This window comes from Gobius niger (genome assembly GCF_951799975.1).
Source record: "Gobius niger genome assembly, chromosome: 11".
In the NCBI taxonomy this organism is placed as follows: domain Eukaryota; kingdom Metazoa; phylum Chordata; class Actinopteri; order Gobiiformes; family Gobiidae; genus Gobius; species Gobius niger.
The window spans coordinates 28,462,542-28,480,344 of NC_136862.1; the positions used below are offsets into that span (position 1 = coordinate 28,462,542).

The window sequence follows — 17,803 nt, forward strand, 5'->3', positions numbered from 1 at the left end:
TTAATTAAAACTAGCACATTTTTCTCTATTTCTATACCAGATGTGAACTTGATTGAAGAATTTTGTACAGTGTTCATTAGTGTGATTTATTAAATGCCAGTTGCAATGTTTCCAGATGGATTTTGTGTGGTTATGTGAATACATTTAGATGCAATGGGGGGAGAAAAGAGTCATAATAAATTACTATGTATTTGTAAAGTTGTCTTCTATCTGTTCTATTGAAGTCTATCTATCTATCTATCTATCTATCTATCTATCTATCTATCTATCTATCTATCTATCTATCTAATAACTATCTATCTAATAACTATCTATCTAATAACTATCTATCTAACTATCTATCTAATAACTATCTAATATCTATCTATCTATCGAATAACTATCTATCTATCGAATAACTATATATATCTATATCTATCGAATAACTATCTATCTAATAACTATCTATCTATCTATCTAATAACTATCTATCTATCGAATAACTATATCTATCTATCGAATAACTATCTATCTAATAACTATCTATCTATCTAATAACTATCTATCGAATAACTATATCTATCTATCTATCGAATAACTATCTATCTATCTAATAACTATCTATCTATCTAATAACTATCTATCTATCTAATAACTATCTATCTAATAACTATCTATCTATCTAATAACTATCTATCTATCTAATAACTATCTATCTATCTAATAACTATCTATCTAATAACTATCTATCTAATAACTATCTATCTAATAACTATCTATCTATCTAATAACTATCTATCTATCTAATAACTATCTATCTAATAACTATCTATCTATCTAATAACTATCTATCTATCTAATAACTATCTATCTAATAACTATCTATCTAATAACTATCTATCTATCTAATAACTATCTATCTAATAACTATCTATCTATCTAATAACTATCTATCTAATAACTATCTATCTATCTATCTATCTAATAACTATCTATCTATCTAATAACTATCTATCTATCTAATAACTATCTATCTATCTAATAACTATCTATCTATCTATCTATCTAATAACTATCTATCTATCTATCTAATAACTATCTATCTATCTATCTAATAACTATCTATCTATCTAATAACTATCTATCTATCTATCTATCTAATAACTATCTATCTAATAACTATCTATCTATCTATCTATCTATCTAATAACTATCTATCTATCTATCTATCTAATAACTATCTATCTATCTATCTATCTAATAACTATCTATCTATCTATCTATCTATCTAATAACTATCTATCTAATAACTATCTATCTAATAACTATCTATCTAATAACTATCTATCTATCTAATAACTATCTATCTATCTAATAACTATATCTATCTATCTATCTAATAACTATCTATCTATCTAATAACTATCTATCTAATAACTATCTATCTATCTATCTAATAACTATCTATCTATCTAATAACTATCTATCTATCTAATAACTATCTATCTATCTATCTAATAACTATCTATCTAATAACTATCTATCTATCTATCTATCTATCTAATAACTATCTATCTATCTATCTATCTAATAACTATCTATCTATCTATCTATCTAATAACTATCTATCTATCTATCTATCTATCTAATAACTATCTATCTAATAACTATCTATCTAATAACTATCTATCTAATAACTATCTATCTATCTAATAACTATCTATCTATCTATCTAATAACTATATCTATCTATCTATCTAATAACTATCTATCTATCTAATAACTATCTATCTAATAACTATCTATCTATCTATCTAATAACTATCTATCTATCTAATAACTATCTATCTATCTAATAACTATCTATCTATCTATCTAATAACTATCTATCTATCTAATAACTATCTATCTATCTATCTAATAACTATCTATCTATCTATCTAATAACTATCTATCTATCTAATAACTATCTATCTATCTAATAACTATCTATCTATCTAATAACTATCTATCTATCTAATAACTATCTATCTAATAACTATCTATCTATCTAATAACTATCTATCTATCTATCTAATAACTATCTATCTAATAACTATCTATCTATCTAATAACTATCTATCTATCTATCTAATAACTATCTATCTAATAACTATCTATCTATCTATCTATCTAATAACTATCTATCTATCTAATAACTATCTATCTATCTAATAACTATCTATCTATCTATCTATCTATCTATCTAATAACTATCTATCTAATAACTATCTATCTATCTAATAACTATCTATCTAATAACTATCTATCTATCTATCTATCTAATAACTATCTATCTATCTATCTATCTAATAACTATCTATCTATCTATCTATCTAATAACTATCTATCTAATAACTATCTATCTAATAACTATCTATCTAATAACTATCTATCTATCTAATAACTATCTATCTATCTATCTAATAACTATATCTATCTATCTATCTAATAACTATCTATCTATCTAATAACTATCTATCTAATAACTATCTATCTATCTAATAACTATCTATCTATCTATCTAATAACTATCTATCTATCTAATAACTATCTATCTATCTAATAACTATCTATCTATCTAATAACTATCTATCTATCTAATAACTATCTATCTATCTATCTAATAACTATCTATCTATCTATCTAATAACTATCTATCTATCTATCTATCTAATAACTATCTATCTATCTAATAACTATCTATCTATCTATCTAATAACTATCTATCTATCTATCTAATAACTATCTATCTAATAACTATCTATCTATCTAATAACTATCTATCTATCTATCTAATAACTATCTATCTAATAACTATCTATCTATCTATCTAATAACTATCTATCTATCTAATAACTATCTATCTATCTAATAACTATCTATCTATCTATCTATCTATCTATCTATCTAATAACTATCTATCTAATAACTATCTATCTATCTAATAACTATCTATCTAATAACTCTCTATCTATCTATCTAATAACTATCTATCTATCTAATAACTATCTATCTATCTAATAACTATCTATCTATCTATCTAATAACTATCTATCTATCTAATAACTATATCTATCTATCTATCTAATAACTATCTATCTATCTATCTAATAACTATCTATCTATCTAATAACTATCTATCTATCTATCTAATAACTATCTATCTATCTATCTAATAACTATCTATCTATCTATCTAATAACTATCTATCTATCTATCTATCTATCTATCTAATAACTATCTATCTATCTATCTATCTATCTATCTATCTAATAACTATCTATCTATCTAATAACTATCTATCTATCTAATAACTATCTATCTATCTATCTATCTATCTATCTATCTAATAACTATCTATCTATCTATCTATCTATCTATCTAATAACTATCTATCTATCTATCTATCTATCTATCTAATAACTATCTATCTATCTAATAACTATCGATCTATCTATCTATCTATCTATCCGACCGACCGACTCCCACCTCAACAGAACTTATTTTGTCCAGTTTGGTTTTACCCAAATCTAAAAGATTCTTGAAAAAAAGTGTGAAAATGGCAACGAAAACGCTACAAAACAGTGACAAAAACGTGCCGGAAAAGCAACAATAACACAAAAAACAAGACACAAAAACGCAACAGCCGCTAAAAAAAATTCCCCGCTCTTTCGTAGTGACTGACCTTTGATTAAAAGGTTCAAACCGAACGCAAGCTAACGCTATTTATATACTTTTCTGTGGTTTCTTTATCATGTACATGTCATAAGATGATGTTTAATGTCCATTAGATGATTTCATTTACATTGACATTTATTTTTTACATCACACGTAGAAGTTCTTTTAAGTTGTGCGTTACGAGGCAACCACAAGAAGACAATTTAATAATCATGTCATCATAAACAACCAAAAACACACAAGCGATCCCTTCACTTGCTGTTTAACACACATATAGGGATGGAAAGCAAAATATACTTCCATTATTACAACCTAGAAAGTTGAGCGTTGATACATTTTAATTTATATTTTATTGATACGACAAAATTGATGGAGCGTCATAGTGCAGCACCACTGTGGATTGGTGCTGCCCTCTGCTGGACACTGGCTGGAACTGGCCCGTTTACTCTGCTCGCGCGAGTACGTTCACAATAAAGGCAAACTATGGAGAAACGGACTTTTTGCTCATGATACCGTAAGTATGTTTTAAGTCGGCCCGTGATTCAAGCTCTTCATAGTCGCTTAGTCGTAGAAAACAACATTCAGAAACATCACAATCTCGGTGACAAACGCAGAAAGTCCCGTGGGAACAGATTAGCTATTTTACTGAACAAAAACCCACAAATAAATGTCATTTTCGGCTCGTGTCCGCAGTAATACGTCACATATCACCAGTGTAAATATCACCATTTTGAAGGCACGCAGACGTAAGTCACGTACGCAGTTTCCGTAGTGTAGTGGTTATCACGTTCGCCTCACACGCGAAAGGTCCCCGGTTCGAAACCGGGCGGAAACAAGTTTTTCTTTTTCTGTAGGAAAAATCTGTCTTTTTACCGCTACTCCCCGGGACGCGTGAGCGGCGGTGGTGGTTTATGTTTATGTCGCAAATATATCCATGTGACTCAATGTAGTGGCGGTCCATCCGTGAAATGACTCATCTACAAAATGGGAGAAAGATGACACCACACAAATTACTTATTATGATTTCCCCAGTTCATGCTAAAAAAAAATTACCTGACGTTTCCCATCTAAAATGAAACTAGCAAACTAAGGCAGTAGGACCAATATAAATATATATTTACAACACACCGACATTGGCAATGAAGCTGATCACTGTAGCTACATCTGGAGCATTGAATTAGAAAAACAGAGGGTTAATGAAAACACAGGGAGGGCCGGAAAGCTGTGAGATTTAAGAGTGAATTTGAGGCAAAAAACAAAAGGGCACGTGCTCAGTGAGTGAAATATGGCGCCCAGGCTCCGCCCACAACAGGAACAACAACACTGGCCCGAGCAAAGAGCAGACTTGCAGAAGGCCACGACGTGAGTAGTTTGGCTGTGCTTTTGTATTAGTCGTGTGATTAATGTTCAGTCTGAAAGATTAATGAATTTCTCATGTGCTATGATCAAACTACTCTCTTATGAATGAGAACAACAGTCGACTACATTGCATTTCTGTAACTCAGGTGTCACTTGATCACAAATGTTTACTATATGAATATAATCTTCCTTTTATTGTGTATTTATCAGGAAGGATGTGGGCTGAGAAGCTTAGATCGCAGTTGGGACGTCCCACCTGGTCCATCGGAGGCTGGTTGGTCAGCAGGTTCTTCATCAAGAGGAACAGGGTGCTGGAGGAGAACGCAGTGAAGCTCTGTGACATTCAGCCCGGAGACACCGTGCTGGAAGTCGGGCACGGTCCCGGCCTGGGTCTGCAGTCTGCCGCCAAACTGCTCACGGACCCCAAAGGCCGGCTCATCGGGGTCGACTACTCAGAGTACATGCACGGTGTAAGTGAACTTCACACCATCAAGGTCTCAAAAATCAAATCCTTACAAGTCATAGAGAAACTCCGTCTGAAATGTCTTTGACAGAAAGCGAGCGAGCTTTTGAAGGAGCATTTGGCCAGTGGGAAACTGACCCTACACCTCTGTGACGTCGCAGCCCTGCCCCTGGAGGACGACTCCGTGGACAAAGTCTTCCACTGTAACTGCTACTACTTCTGGCCTGATCTGAGAAAAGGAGCGTCAGAGTTACACCGTGTCATGAAACCTGGTACAACACGAAACTGTAACGAGCAGGGGCGGACCGGGACTGAAAAACGGCCCTGGACTCTGGCCCAAATTAGAGCAAATGCACACTTTCACAAAGACATATTTTAATCTCTAACCACCCGCATTAACCGTGCATTTTGTCCAGTTCGGCTTTACCCAAAACTAAAGGCTTCTCGACTGGAGAGCAACTGAGAGCAAGTGACTGTAACTTTTTTTCATGTTGTCGCCGCATTTTTGTCACTCTTTTTGTGGCTTTTTCGTTACTTTTTTTTTCTGGCTTTTCGCCGTGTTTTCATCACGTCTTTGTCACTTTCTTGTTGTATATTTGTCATGTTTTTTTTTTTACTTTCTTGTTGTGTTTTTTCTGTGTTTTTTGTTGCTCTTCCGGCACATTTTTGTTCCGTTTTCATCCGTTTTTGTTGCTATTTTGATGCTTTTCTTTTAAAGGAATAGGCCACCGTTTTTACATACTAAGATATGTTCTTACCTAACTTTAATATAGTTAATATATCCCCGTCTGATCTTCACCCGTGCCTTCAGTCACGTAAACACAGCGCAGACGGCGTTAGCATTTAGCCTCTCCCTCTCTCCTCTATAGCTCCAAAACAGGTCAAGATAGAAGCTACCAAGCTCTTCCACGTTTTCCCTATTTAAATATGGTTACGTGAAGTGTTCCACTACAAAGTATAATTACACAAAATTAAACAATGTGGATTTTCTAAGTGGATAAAAGGGGGAAGTATATTGTAAGACGTAATAATACCAGGAGTAATTTGGCATCCGCACAGTAAAGTGAAGATTACAAGCTTCTATCTTGACCTGTTTTGGAGCTATAGAGGAGAGAGGGAGAGGCTAAATGCTAACGCCGTCTGCGCTGTGTTTACGTGACTGAAGGCACGGGGGAAGATCAGACAGGTCCTAAAGAAAAAGAAAGCTAAGGTAAGAACATATCTCAGTATGTAAAAACGGTGGCCTGTTCCTTTAACTGTGCATTTTCTCCAATTCGGCTTCACCCAAAACTAAAAGCTTCTCGACTGGAGAGCAGGTGACTGTAACTTTTTTTCATGTTGTCGCCGCATTTTTGTCACTCTTTTTGTGGCTTTTTTGTGGCTTTTTCATGACTTTTTTTTCTGGCTTGTTTTTTTTAACTTTCTTGTTGTGTTTTTTGTTGCTCTTCCGGCACATTTTTGTTCCGTTTTCATCATCGTTTTTGTTGCTACTTTAATGCTTTTCTTTTAAGCTTTCAGATTTGGGTAAAGCTCAGTTAAAGTGACAGAGATTTTTTTTAATATGTGCAAAATCGACCGCCTGGTTTTGTAAAGTTTTCACAGGTTACCCTTCCCAGATCTCTGCAGCTAATCAGAGTCAAGCGTCCTCCCGCGTCGACCAATGAGATGAGCTTTTCCTGTGAACCAGCCTGTCAGGTCCAATCAGGAGGGAGGGGGAGGGGCTTGATTGTTTACGTTTTGAAAATTCTGGTCCTGCTCTCCTCATTTTGCAAACTAAGAAGGGCGTTCTGGTCCAAGAGGGGAGGAATTTACTTTCAAATTTCACTCTCCTCACTTTGCAAACTTACAGACTATCACTTTAAGGCGGGGGGGTAAGAGATTAAGGAGAAAATTGAGGGGGCCAGATGGGTGGCCCTAGAGCCAGTGGCCCTTCTGTGCTCTTCCAGAATGGACATGTGGCCAGTCCGCTCCTGGTAACAAGAGATTGACTTTTTTTCCTCTAATTTGCAACATCTTGAGTCTTAAGTTATTACTATTGCTAAAACACGTGCACTGTAATACACGTTGTCCCTTGTGTCCCTCAGGAGCCGTAATGTTGACCACTCTGAGGCTGGAAATGGTGTCTTACATGGCTTCTAAGCAGGTCATGCCGAAGGATAACTGGCGCCCTGACCTGTACATGGCGGCTTTGAGAGACTCTGGATTCATCGACGTCAGAATGGAAGACAAACAATATCGAAGTATCACTTTTCAGGCAATCTATGCTACGGCTTTGAAATGACTGGGAATGATTCTTCTGTGATCCAGCAATTACTTTTCAGAAGTGTTTGTTGATTAGTTTTGTAGATGAGCCAGTTCTGTAATTCCTTTATTGACTATGCATTTAATAGTGCAGGACAGGTGTTAACCTCTTAACCCCCACCTGAATGAGCACATTTTCTCCAGTTTGGCTTTACCCAAAACTAAAAGTCTCTTACAAAAAACTGCGACATAATAGTGACAAAAATTAGACATAATGAATGGAATGAATGAAAACGCAACAAAAAAGGGACAAAAAAGGGACAAAAATCTGATGAAAAAGCAACAAGAGTAACAGAAAAGTGGCATATCTGTTAAAATGAGTTCTGTAGGTCCAGGCGTGACACTGGCCTATGCTGTAAGCTTTTAGATTTGGGTAGAGCTGAACTGGAGAAAATGCACTTGGTTAAGGCGGGAGTTAAGAGGTTCATATAATTTAGAGATCAATTTGAAGCACAAATATATACGAAAAAATGTATGGCAAGTTTTCATTTACTTAATATTTTCATATAGAAATACAATTATTTGTAAAAATGATAAGAAATGACTGTAACTAAATCTGAAAAATGAATATTGCCAGGTTTAACTTTGTAAATAAATATATGGCTTACACTATAACGTGTGTGCACATCACAAGCACGTTTCTCAATGTGCTGCACTGTAGTTATTACTCCTTCACTCCATACTACTGTAGTAGTAAGCTACTTTTATAGCCACAGCTGCCCTGGAGTAGACTGACGGAAACAGAAATCTGACAACCACTGAGCACTTACTCATACACGCGGTGAGTAAAGTGTCTTGCTCAAGGTTATTGGACGTTTACTGCACGTGAGTTTTGTTGTTAAAATCACTGCAACCTCCTGTGTCAAAGTCTACATGTTTTCTAAGGCAACATTGATTAACATTGTGGGACAAGGCCTCGTGGAAGACCCAGGACACGCTGGTGGGACTATGTCTCCGAGCTGGCCTGGTGTCGCCTCGGGGTCCCCCCAGAACAGCTGGAGGAGGTGTGTGTGGATCAGGAAGTTTGGGCATCTCTGCTGAGACTGCTGCCCCCGCGACCCGGCCCCGGATAAAGCGAAAGAAAATGGATGGATGGCATTGATCCCCTTCTGGAGCCGCCACCTTAACGTGGTGGAGGGGTTTGAATGTTCGAATGATCCTGGAGCTCTGTTGTCGGGGGCTTCGTGCCCCTGGTAGGGTCTCCCATGGCAAACAGGTCCTAGGTGACGGGTCAGACAAAGAGCGGTTCAGAAGCTCCTTATGAGAGACCAACAGGCCCGGTTTGAATCGTGAGGCCGTCCTTCTGTGGACCCACCTGCAGGAGGAGCCATGAGGGGCTGGTGCAATGTGACCCCATGACCCGGCAACGGACAAGTGGAAGATGGATGGATGGATGGATGGATGGATGGATGGATGGATGGATGGATGGATGGATGGTATTGATTAACATAAACTGTCCATGCTCCAAGAAACGAGGAACCTTCAGTTGAATTTCTACTCAAGTTTGTATGTACATCTTAGATCATACCAGTAACTATCGAAACAACTAAATGTGTTCCTTACTTTAAAGTGCAGAGTATGCTCCTGACCTTTAGATCTTCTTTTGTGTGAGAAACACTGATTCATGTGCCCGGTCTGTGCAATAAAAGGGGATCTCAAGGATTTACAATTTACAATCTGCAGAAGAGACGAGGATGGGGAATTTATGCCTAAGATCTGTCAGGAGGAGTTTTTAGATCTGTCAGTGACCGGACTGTTCCCTTCAGCAGGGACGTGCACAGATTGAACTCAGGTGGTGCTTCATTGATTTAATGTTTCTTAAATTTTTGCCCTACTAAGCCAATATGTGCTAAAATATAGTTTTAACGCTCAACAACTTCAAATCACGCTTCCTTCCTCCTCTGCCTCTCGAGCTGCGGCGGTGCTGACGTGCTCCTGGTCAAAGAAGGGCTAGAATCCGGCATGTTTGCGTCAGTTTTTGTCGTTTCAATGCAGACGTTCATTCATGTGCATCCCCATCAAATAAATGACTAAATAAAATAAATAAACTTCACTGTCCCCGAGTTTCCCCCGTTTGAGAGGATGGGGGTTGTCCTTTATGTCTTGGTTGTGCACGTGACCGCCCTTCAGTGACAGGACTGTTCCCGTCTCCAGTGGTAGAGGAACCATCCCAACTGTGGACACTACTTAACCTCTTAACTCCCACCGGAACGGATCCCATTTTCTTCAGTTTGGCTTTACCCTAATCCTAAAGCTTCTTGGGAAAAAACACCAAAACAGCCACAAAAAATAAGAAGAAAACAAGGATGTAAACGCAACAAAAATGTGACAAAAACTCAACAAAATTGTGACAAAAACTCGACAAAAAAAATGACAAAATTCAACAAAAATATGACAAAAACTCAACAAAAATGCAACAAAAATGCAACAAAAAAATGACTAAAATTCAACAAAAATGCGACAAAAATGCAACAAAAATATGACCAAAAAATGACTAAAACTCAACAAAAATTCAACAAAAATGCAACAAAAATATGACAAAAATTCAACAAAAATGTGACAAAATTCAACAAAAATGCGACAAAAATATGACAAAAATTCAACAAAAATGAAAAAGGTGAACAAAGGTGACGCAACACAGCAACAACGCGAGGAAAAAGATCCGTTTTGTGGGTCTTAGCTTTCAAATGAGGTGTTCCACAGCCAAAAGAGGACAGAATGCATTTGGTTTAGGCGGGTGGTAAGAGGTAAGAGGTTAAACAACACATAAATCACCTTGCATTGACTTAAATACAACCTACACTTTTAACAACCATTTGCTATTCAGTTTGGTGATACTTTATGAACCCAACGTTTCAGAGGTGAAAAACAACAATACAGTAAAAATCAACACAATGAGACAACACTGTACAAGGCGGGTGACCAGAGTGACGCGACCGAAAATCAGGACGCCAAGTTTGCAAGCGAGAAAACGTGACAGAGTTAGTACTTTACTGTTAACAAGGCATTGCTGTAGCTGTTTGAAATGAGTCCCACGGAAATGTTATCCTTGAGAACATCTGGCCGCCCTATTACAGACATAAGCGTCCAGTCAAAGCAGTGTTGGCACAAAGTGAGGTTTGTACAATGATAGAAAAGGATCAGTATTTGTTCCTGGGGTAAAGTTACGCAAACATCGCAACTTTTCGTGTAACTGGAGCGATTGTCGGTGCAGGGTCTTTGTGCAACAACAAAACAACAGCATGTGTTCAGACTGGGCTCGAACTTTCTCATTCTGCGAACTCTTAGACCGCTGCACATATAAATTAATTCATATACTTTGATAATATTACTCTCTTCTCCACAAAAGCGTCCTCTTGGTGGCTTGTTCTCCATTAAATTTCCCGAAAGTCCAAACAAATGGGTTTCAGTCACATCTTTACAAAAACGTCCGATATTTCCAAATTCACTAAAGCGATGAGCAATACTGGGCTGATGCTTTGGTCCTGTGATTGCCGTTTGCCTGAGCGCTCGCCTTGGCGCGGTGTGGACCTGTGCACGAACTGGAGCCTGGGCCGGGCAGGAGCAGCAGGTTTCGGTTCCCTGGGTCGGTGCAGGGCAGACGGGGGCTGGGGCTGGCTGAGGAGAGGGTCTGCGAGCTGCCGTTCAGGTAGCCCGAGTGGTGTGAGCCTTTGGGGCCTCTGTAGTTGTAGTACGCCTGCCAGCCCTGGCGCTTCCTCCTCCAGCGGCAGCGCAGGATACGGATGAAAGCCTGGAAGGACAGTTTGGAAACGTTTTCTGGGTAAGATCCTGGTGTAGTCCTGTTCAGTCCTGGTTCAGTCCTGGTTTAGTCCTGGTTTAGTCCTGGCTTAGTCCTGGTTTAGTCCTGGTGTAGTCCTGGCTTAGTCCTGGTTTAGTCCTGGTGTAGTCCTGGTGTAGTCCTGGTTTAGTCCTGGTTCAGTCCTGGCTTAGTCCTGGTTTAGTCCTGGTGTAGTCCTGGTGTAGTCCTGGTTTAGTCCTGGTTCAGTCCTGGCTTAGTCATGGTTTAGTCATGGTTTAGTCCTGGTTTAGTCCTGGTGTAGTCCTGTTCAGTCCTGGTCCACACACCTGTTTGAACTCGCGGCTGTAACAGGGGTAGATGACGGGGTTCAAGCAGCTGTTGAAGTATCCGAGCCAGAAGATGACTTTGAAGAAGGTCTCAGGAGGCCTCAGGCTCTCGTTGAACGACACTGAAGAACACACAGTGAGTAGAACTTATATGTACTTATCACATCAGGAATAATGCAAACGGGAACAATGAATGGTCAAAGTCATTTCATTACTTGAGTAAAAGTACTGATACTACTGGTCATATGCTACTCCAATAAAAGTAAATAATTACTCAAGTGAAAGTACCAAAGTATTTGCTTGAGAAAATACTTAAATATTCAAAGTAGAAAATGAAACTCTGTTAAAATAAGTATATAAAAAAAAGTTGCGTCAAATTGTGAATTGCGGCGACGGCAACACGACGGGACAAATCTTCCTTGTGGTGAGTCAGTGGCATTTGACAAAACATCTGTACATCGCCCCCTAGTGTCCTGGAGTGTGGACTATAAGGCTTTTAAAATAAAGCAGATGTAGCAGCTAAAGCCCTGTGCAATGTCCGCTCTGACTGCACTGTTCAGGCCTCTCAGACGCGGGTCTTATACTGTGTCCTGTGTTTACTGGCATGACCTTTATCCATCCACAAACACACAGCTCTTCAACCACAGCAGACACGCTCCAAACACTGTTCACCTCAACACTGCACACCTGTGTGCTTTTGTATAGGGCAGGAAATCACATAACAGGACACACACAGCGCCACACAGTGGCAGGAGGCTAAAGCATGGATCATAAATGGCTCCAACAAAACACACGTGACAATTTTACTTTACCACGTTTACAGAAATGTAGTGAAGTACGAGAAAATGTTCTATATCTCTTTCAAATGAAGTGGAGAACATGTACAACTAAGTCCCTAACATACGTACATATGCTACTTCTCAAGTGAAGTTGTTTTTGAAACTAGTTTTATTTTTAGACCTCGTGCAGCCTTAACTTCGCTTTGCCTGCCCCTCGTCTCCCTCGGGTCCCGGCCTCTTGCTGGTTCTGATCCCGGTCTTAGGCTCCATGTTTCCCGGTCTTTGTGGGACTTTAGTGGATCATGGCGGTAATGTTTCCCTTGATCTCACAGATAACGTTTCCACCTAGGTTTGGACTTGTAAGGCCATCGTCTCTCGCCTCGGGCCTGCTGCCTCCTGCCTATATATGAACAATACAAAGATTCCCCACAGTGCACAGGGCACCTGAACGCAGCACCACAGGTAAGACAGGGAAGAGAGAAGACCCAAAGACAGCTGTGAAGCACAAGAAACAGTCCAGGTTTGGACATGAGATGCTTTCGAAGTCGACAGAGCCGGTTTTGACTATGTATGAACTTCATTAATATAAGAACATGAACGTACCACAAGCTCAGGATGAGCTCTGTAAACAAGAGGGCAAGATAACAGGGAATGAACCTATAGCATGAAATACAAAGGTTTACGGGATTGTTCATTCATAGCACGAAGGTCCAAGGTTCAATCCCACATTTTGTGTGCCAAACTTCAGCAAGTCAAATGTAATGTTTTTTAATGCCTAAATACTATATTTTTAATGCCACAATGCACAAAATCTTAGCATTTTTCCTTTTGCAAGATTTGGAAACTTTCAATCAAACAGAGGATTGTTGAGGAAAGTTTGATGTTCAAAACTAAATTGGACACAACTGGGAACTTTAGAACAAAAGTAAAAACTGTAGTTGAATTAGTTAATAATTAATAACCAATAATTAGTTATTAATTTAGACCATAGTTATTCCATTTCAGACGAATGTCAGCAGTAAAAATAGTTGAGCAATTTCACTGAGTAGTTTTTGTCTCTATGGAACAATAATATTTTAAAAGAAATTTACATTTAATGCCAGTTTGAACCCAGCTGCCCACCAGCACTATTTATAATTCTTGGCGCTTTACCTGGTTTAGTACTGGTTTAGTACTGGTTTAGTAAAATCTCTAAAACTTAGATCAAATAAAAGCTCAGTCTGCCATTGTAGAGACGGCAGAAGACACTGAAAGGCACTTAAAAAGGCATAACGTAGCTATCTGCCAAAAAAAAGAAATGTAAACCTGTATTTTCAATGGCCTAACTATATTTCATGAGTCTGAATGCCAGTCTAAACAAGCCCAGGACTGTGATGAACCTTTTTAGTATTTATACTTGGCTTCAGTGCCAGAGAAAACACCAAACGGCGGCGCATCTCCATTACATACTGATAAAAGCCCTCACATTTCTCTGTTCCAAATCAGCATGTCTAAATGAGGCTTTCCGATTCATTTATCACGGAGGAAAAAGATGCCAACAGTTTTCAGCACATAACAATAATGTTATCTGCGGAGTGAGGACAGGCTGCAGGTGTTCAGTAACTCGCCGCTCCTCCTTCAGCGGCGCAGCTGAACAGGGTCAATGTGTTTTGGTGTAAAAGAATATATTTCACATATTTCCATTTTAATTATCGTCCCCATCAAAATATATATTGATAAGATAACATTTCCACATGTAATGCACATAGTCCGATGCAAGTTTTTGTTCTAAATTTTAAGTTTGTGTACTTTTTTCGATTAATTAACTATTACATTATTTGTAAAGATTCATTGTTGATTGACATATATATATTGAGGAGTCATTAATAATTGTATGATTGTCTTTTTTGTCATAGCACGGCCATGAATGTCCTGCTGCTCCTCCCTGAGTGCGTGGTGTCTGAAGAGTGTGCGTGTCCACGACCGAGACACTGAAATTGTTTATTTCTGCTGTGTCTCACAGGAGTAAATGTGACGAAGTCCACGCTGTTGTCCTGTCCTTTGTTCACGACCTGCACCCTGAAGCTGTAACACGGCCCTCAATGAAAATAAGTTTGGACGTCCCTGCTCTATATAAAGGCATGTTTTCCCGGGCTCGCTCACGCTCGTGCTCCACCACTCCCCCGCACACACTTGCATTAGCCGCGGTATTTTGCGCCACGTTTTGAAATATTTGCGGAAAATTAACTAATTGAATTCCCAGGTTCTGAGCTTCAAAATGAGGTGCAATGTGTCCATATTCACTGAGATTTAGGGGAGATTCATGGGGAGAGTCAAACTGCCACAGAATCAGATCATTGGAATACATTTTCCGGCATTGGCTCCGATATCCGATATAGTATCAGATCGGTGCATCCCTAGTAGGATCACTTTGAGGCTTTTTAGGAGCATCGCCCTGGGAAAACGGAAGGAATAGGCGATGCCACATTTTTAAAAATCGATACGATACCGATGCTTTTGGGGTCATTTTTCTTGATACCGATACCGATACTGGTCATGTTATATGAGTGAATGTATTTCAATCAATATACATTTCTAAAACTGGTTATTTTATATAATTAATAGGTAAATTAAATTATATATTACTTTAACTGGTTTATTAAACAATGTAAATGTGAAATTAAATACATAAACAAAGTTTAAAATAACACTTTAATGACAAACAAAATCTAGACCAGAATGATATGGCTGGCTTAATTCAATCCCCTGCTCCTGTGGACTGTTTTGGCTCAGAACGACGATGTAAATCGTCCTTTTATGTTTAAAATGGCTGCCATGCCTTCTTTTTACATATGCAATTTAGTATCGAAAGAGCAGTGAGCCTGAAAAAAAAAACCTCAACACTGACTGAACTATGACTCCTGTGCTTTACACGCTATCTATTGAATAATTTTTTTAGAGCCAGGCAATGCTCTCGTTCAGCTGGCGCCCCCTGCTGGTCGCTGCTGCTCGTTGCGTACGACATTACATGATACAAAATGGCAGTGACTGTCGGTCACGTGACTTTTCTCCAAGTGATACAGCTCGGCGGAGGTATTAGGTGTGTTTAAGATGCGAGGCGCCTCGCCTCGATTCCAGACGAGACCAGGCGGTGGCGTCAGAGGGCGGAGAAAGGCGCCTCTAATCAAGGCAGACACATCTCAGCCCCGAGAACAGAGAGGAGCCTCAGATCACGCAGCGTCTCGCGTTTGTTAGAAAAAGTTTGGGAATAAAACTATTTCAAAAGTTTGTGAACACATTTCTGCTTCTCCCACACACCAGACAAATCGCCCCATCACTACAGCTACAATAACAGACTCCCCTCTTACAGTTTAGGATTAGAATAATAAACGTATGCATATTTAAAATGTAGGCCATATGTTGAACACACGGGCACTTTCTGTCAAATATGAAGACTCTGAAGTATTTCTGCAGATGTAAGTAGATCTGTGATGAGAAAAGATGAGGCAGGAGCTGCGGAGCGTCAGGGCAACACGTCTCCGATCTAAACACAACTCATATCCAATCATCTGTCAGTCCTCTGTCAGCAAACGTGTTTACGGCACTTCATTTCCCACAATCCCTTTGGCCTTTGTAGTTCAGCCAGCCGAGCGAGGCGGAGAAAAGCAACTTCGCTCGCCTCCCCAAGGCGCTCCAGCCGCCTCGGTCTCACGAGAATACGGGCACCGTCGCACAGGTGGCGTCAGAGCGATTCTGACCGGCATGCACCGCTCGCCTGCAGCCGCCTGCAGCGCCTCGCTCATCTTAAACACACCTATTGCTTTCAGCGCATGATACGTGTATCGGTGCCTCGACTCGTTTCGCCCAGCACTACTTCATGTAGCTAAACATCAATGTGTGACGCTAGCCTACTCAGCCTGTTGTTTCTGGTGCGTCTTATAATCCGGAAAATACAGTACAATTTTTGAACTCAGAAATGATCGGGAATAGTGGTGCTATTTCAGATACGCGAATACAACAACAGGAGAACAGAGAGAAATGCATCTGATGATAAAACTTCATGTTTTGAATGGTCAGTGGTGTGAAGAAACTTTAATGTTGGCATATTGATGTAACTGTAATGCGTTGGACACATGACTTTATTTGGCGGAACGCTCTGAGGTCGGATCTCAGAATTCTCAAATGGGAAAATCCCAGTTGCCTCGAATGTAGCAGTATTTGACATGGGTTTTGCAGAGATATAAAAACAGAACCATTGCCATAGTGTTTAAATATTCAATACAAAATAGAAGAAGTCATGTGACTGAAACCTAATAATTTCCAATAGCGGCAAATCATTTCTGTATCATAAACAACTGCAGTCTTTGTAATTTCCTAATCTCAACCATTGGAATGATCAGAGTTCACAAAGTCCTCCTCAGTGTTGTGGTTTGGCCATGACTAACTCGTCCCGCTCTTCATAATCTTTCACTCCACAATGTATTGACTTAATAAACAAATAAAGCCTGTGTGGGCCACAGATAAATGAGGACTGCCTGTCACTCATAGTTACTTCTTGTAGTAGTTTTATAACCTGCAGACAGAGTACTTAAGCCTCCTTATCATATCTTTGGAATTTAACTCCTCATTGACTACACGATAAGCTGAACTCCCCCAAAATAATCACTCAAAAAATTGTTGAATTTTTTTGCAAACGTAGTTGTTAAATTATTTACCAAACGGCCTTTGCTCTGCCCCATCCCGTCACATCTGGGAAGCTAAGCAGGAAGGGCCTGGTTGGTGCTTGGATGGGAGACCGTTGGGAACACCAGGAAGCCTGGGTGAATGTAGTGAGTGAGTGAGTGGCTGTTGATGGTCGGAGGGGCCAATGGGATAGACTGGTTGCCTCGTCCACCACAGGGCAGCTGTGGCTGCAACAATAGCTTACCACCTCCGAGCATGGAGTGAATGAAAAATTACGACAACGTAGAGCTTTGAGAAACTTGGTAATACAGGCTTGTAAAGAGCAATACAAGTGTAAGCCATTATTATAATTATTATAAATACTATTATAAATACACTAAAGTATGTTACATTCTGTAAGAATGTCCATTTTTAATTGGGTGTTTCAGTGTGGTCTTCGCTGTGGTCTCCCTGT

At 38.7% G+C, this 17,803-nt stretch overlaps 2 protein-coding genes across 3 annotated transcripts in view; one reads left to right on the forward strand and one right to left on the reverse strand.

Annotated features, from left to right (window-relative positions):
* Positions 1–4,962: 4,962 nt before the first annotated feature.
* LOC306970492 (putative methyltransferase YdaC) lies at positions 4,963–7,802 on the forward strand (the record flags this gene model as incomplete). 2 transcript variants are annotated; one of them, XM_079566477.1, is made up of 4 exons in its annotated part: positions 4,963–5,061; positions 5,269–5,528; positions 5,613–5,793; positions 7,606–7,802. In XM_079566477.1, exons 2-4 carry the CDS (start codon positions 5,274–5,276, stop codon positions 7,800–7,802), a joined length of 633 nt encoding a protein of 210 aa, XP_079422603.1. In that variant the 5' UTR covers positions 4,963–5,061; positions 5,269–5,273. The 2 variants fall into 2 exon arrangements, with proteins under 2 accessions (XP_079422603.1, XP_079422602.1); XM_079566476.1 differs by having other exon boundaries at positions 4,991–5,068; positions 5,273–5,528.
* Positions 7,803–11,270: 3,468 nt separating this feature from the next.
* Positions 11,271–17,803, reverse strand: part of LOC306970795 (alpha-1A adrenergic receptor-like) — a gene marked incomplete at both ends in the record, with an annotated part of 29,773 nt that continues 23,240 nt past the window's right edge. The window contains 2 exons of the mRNA XM_079566825.1: positions 11,271–11,573; positions 11,909–12,030. Of these exons, the coding sequence (XP_079422951.1) occupies positions 11,271–11,573; positions 11,909–12,030 (425 nt within the window). The remainder of the gene's footprint in view (positions 11,574–11,908; positions 12,031–17,803) is intronic.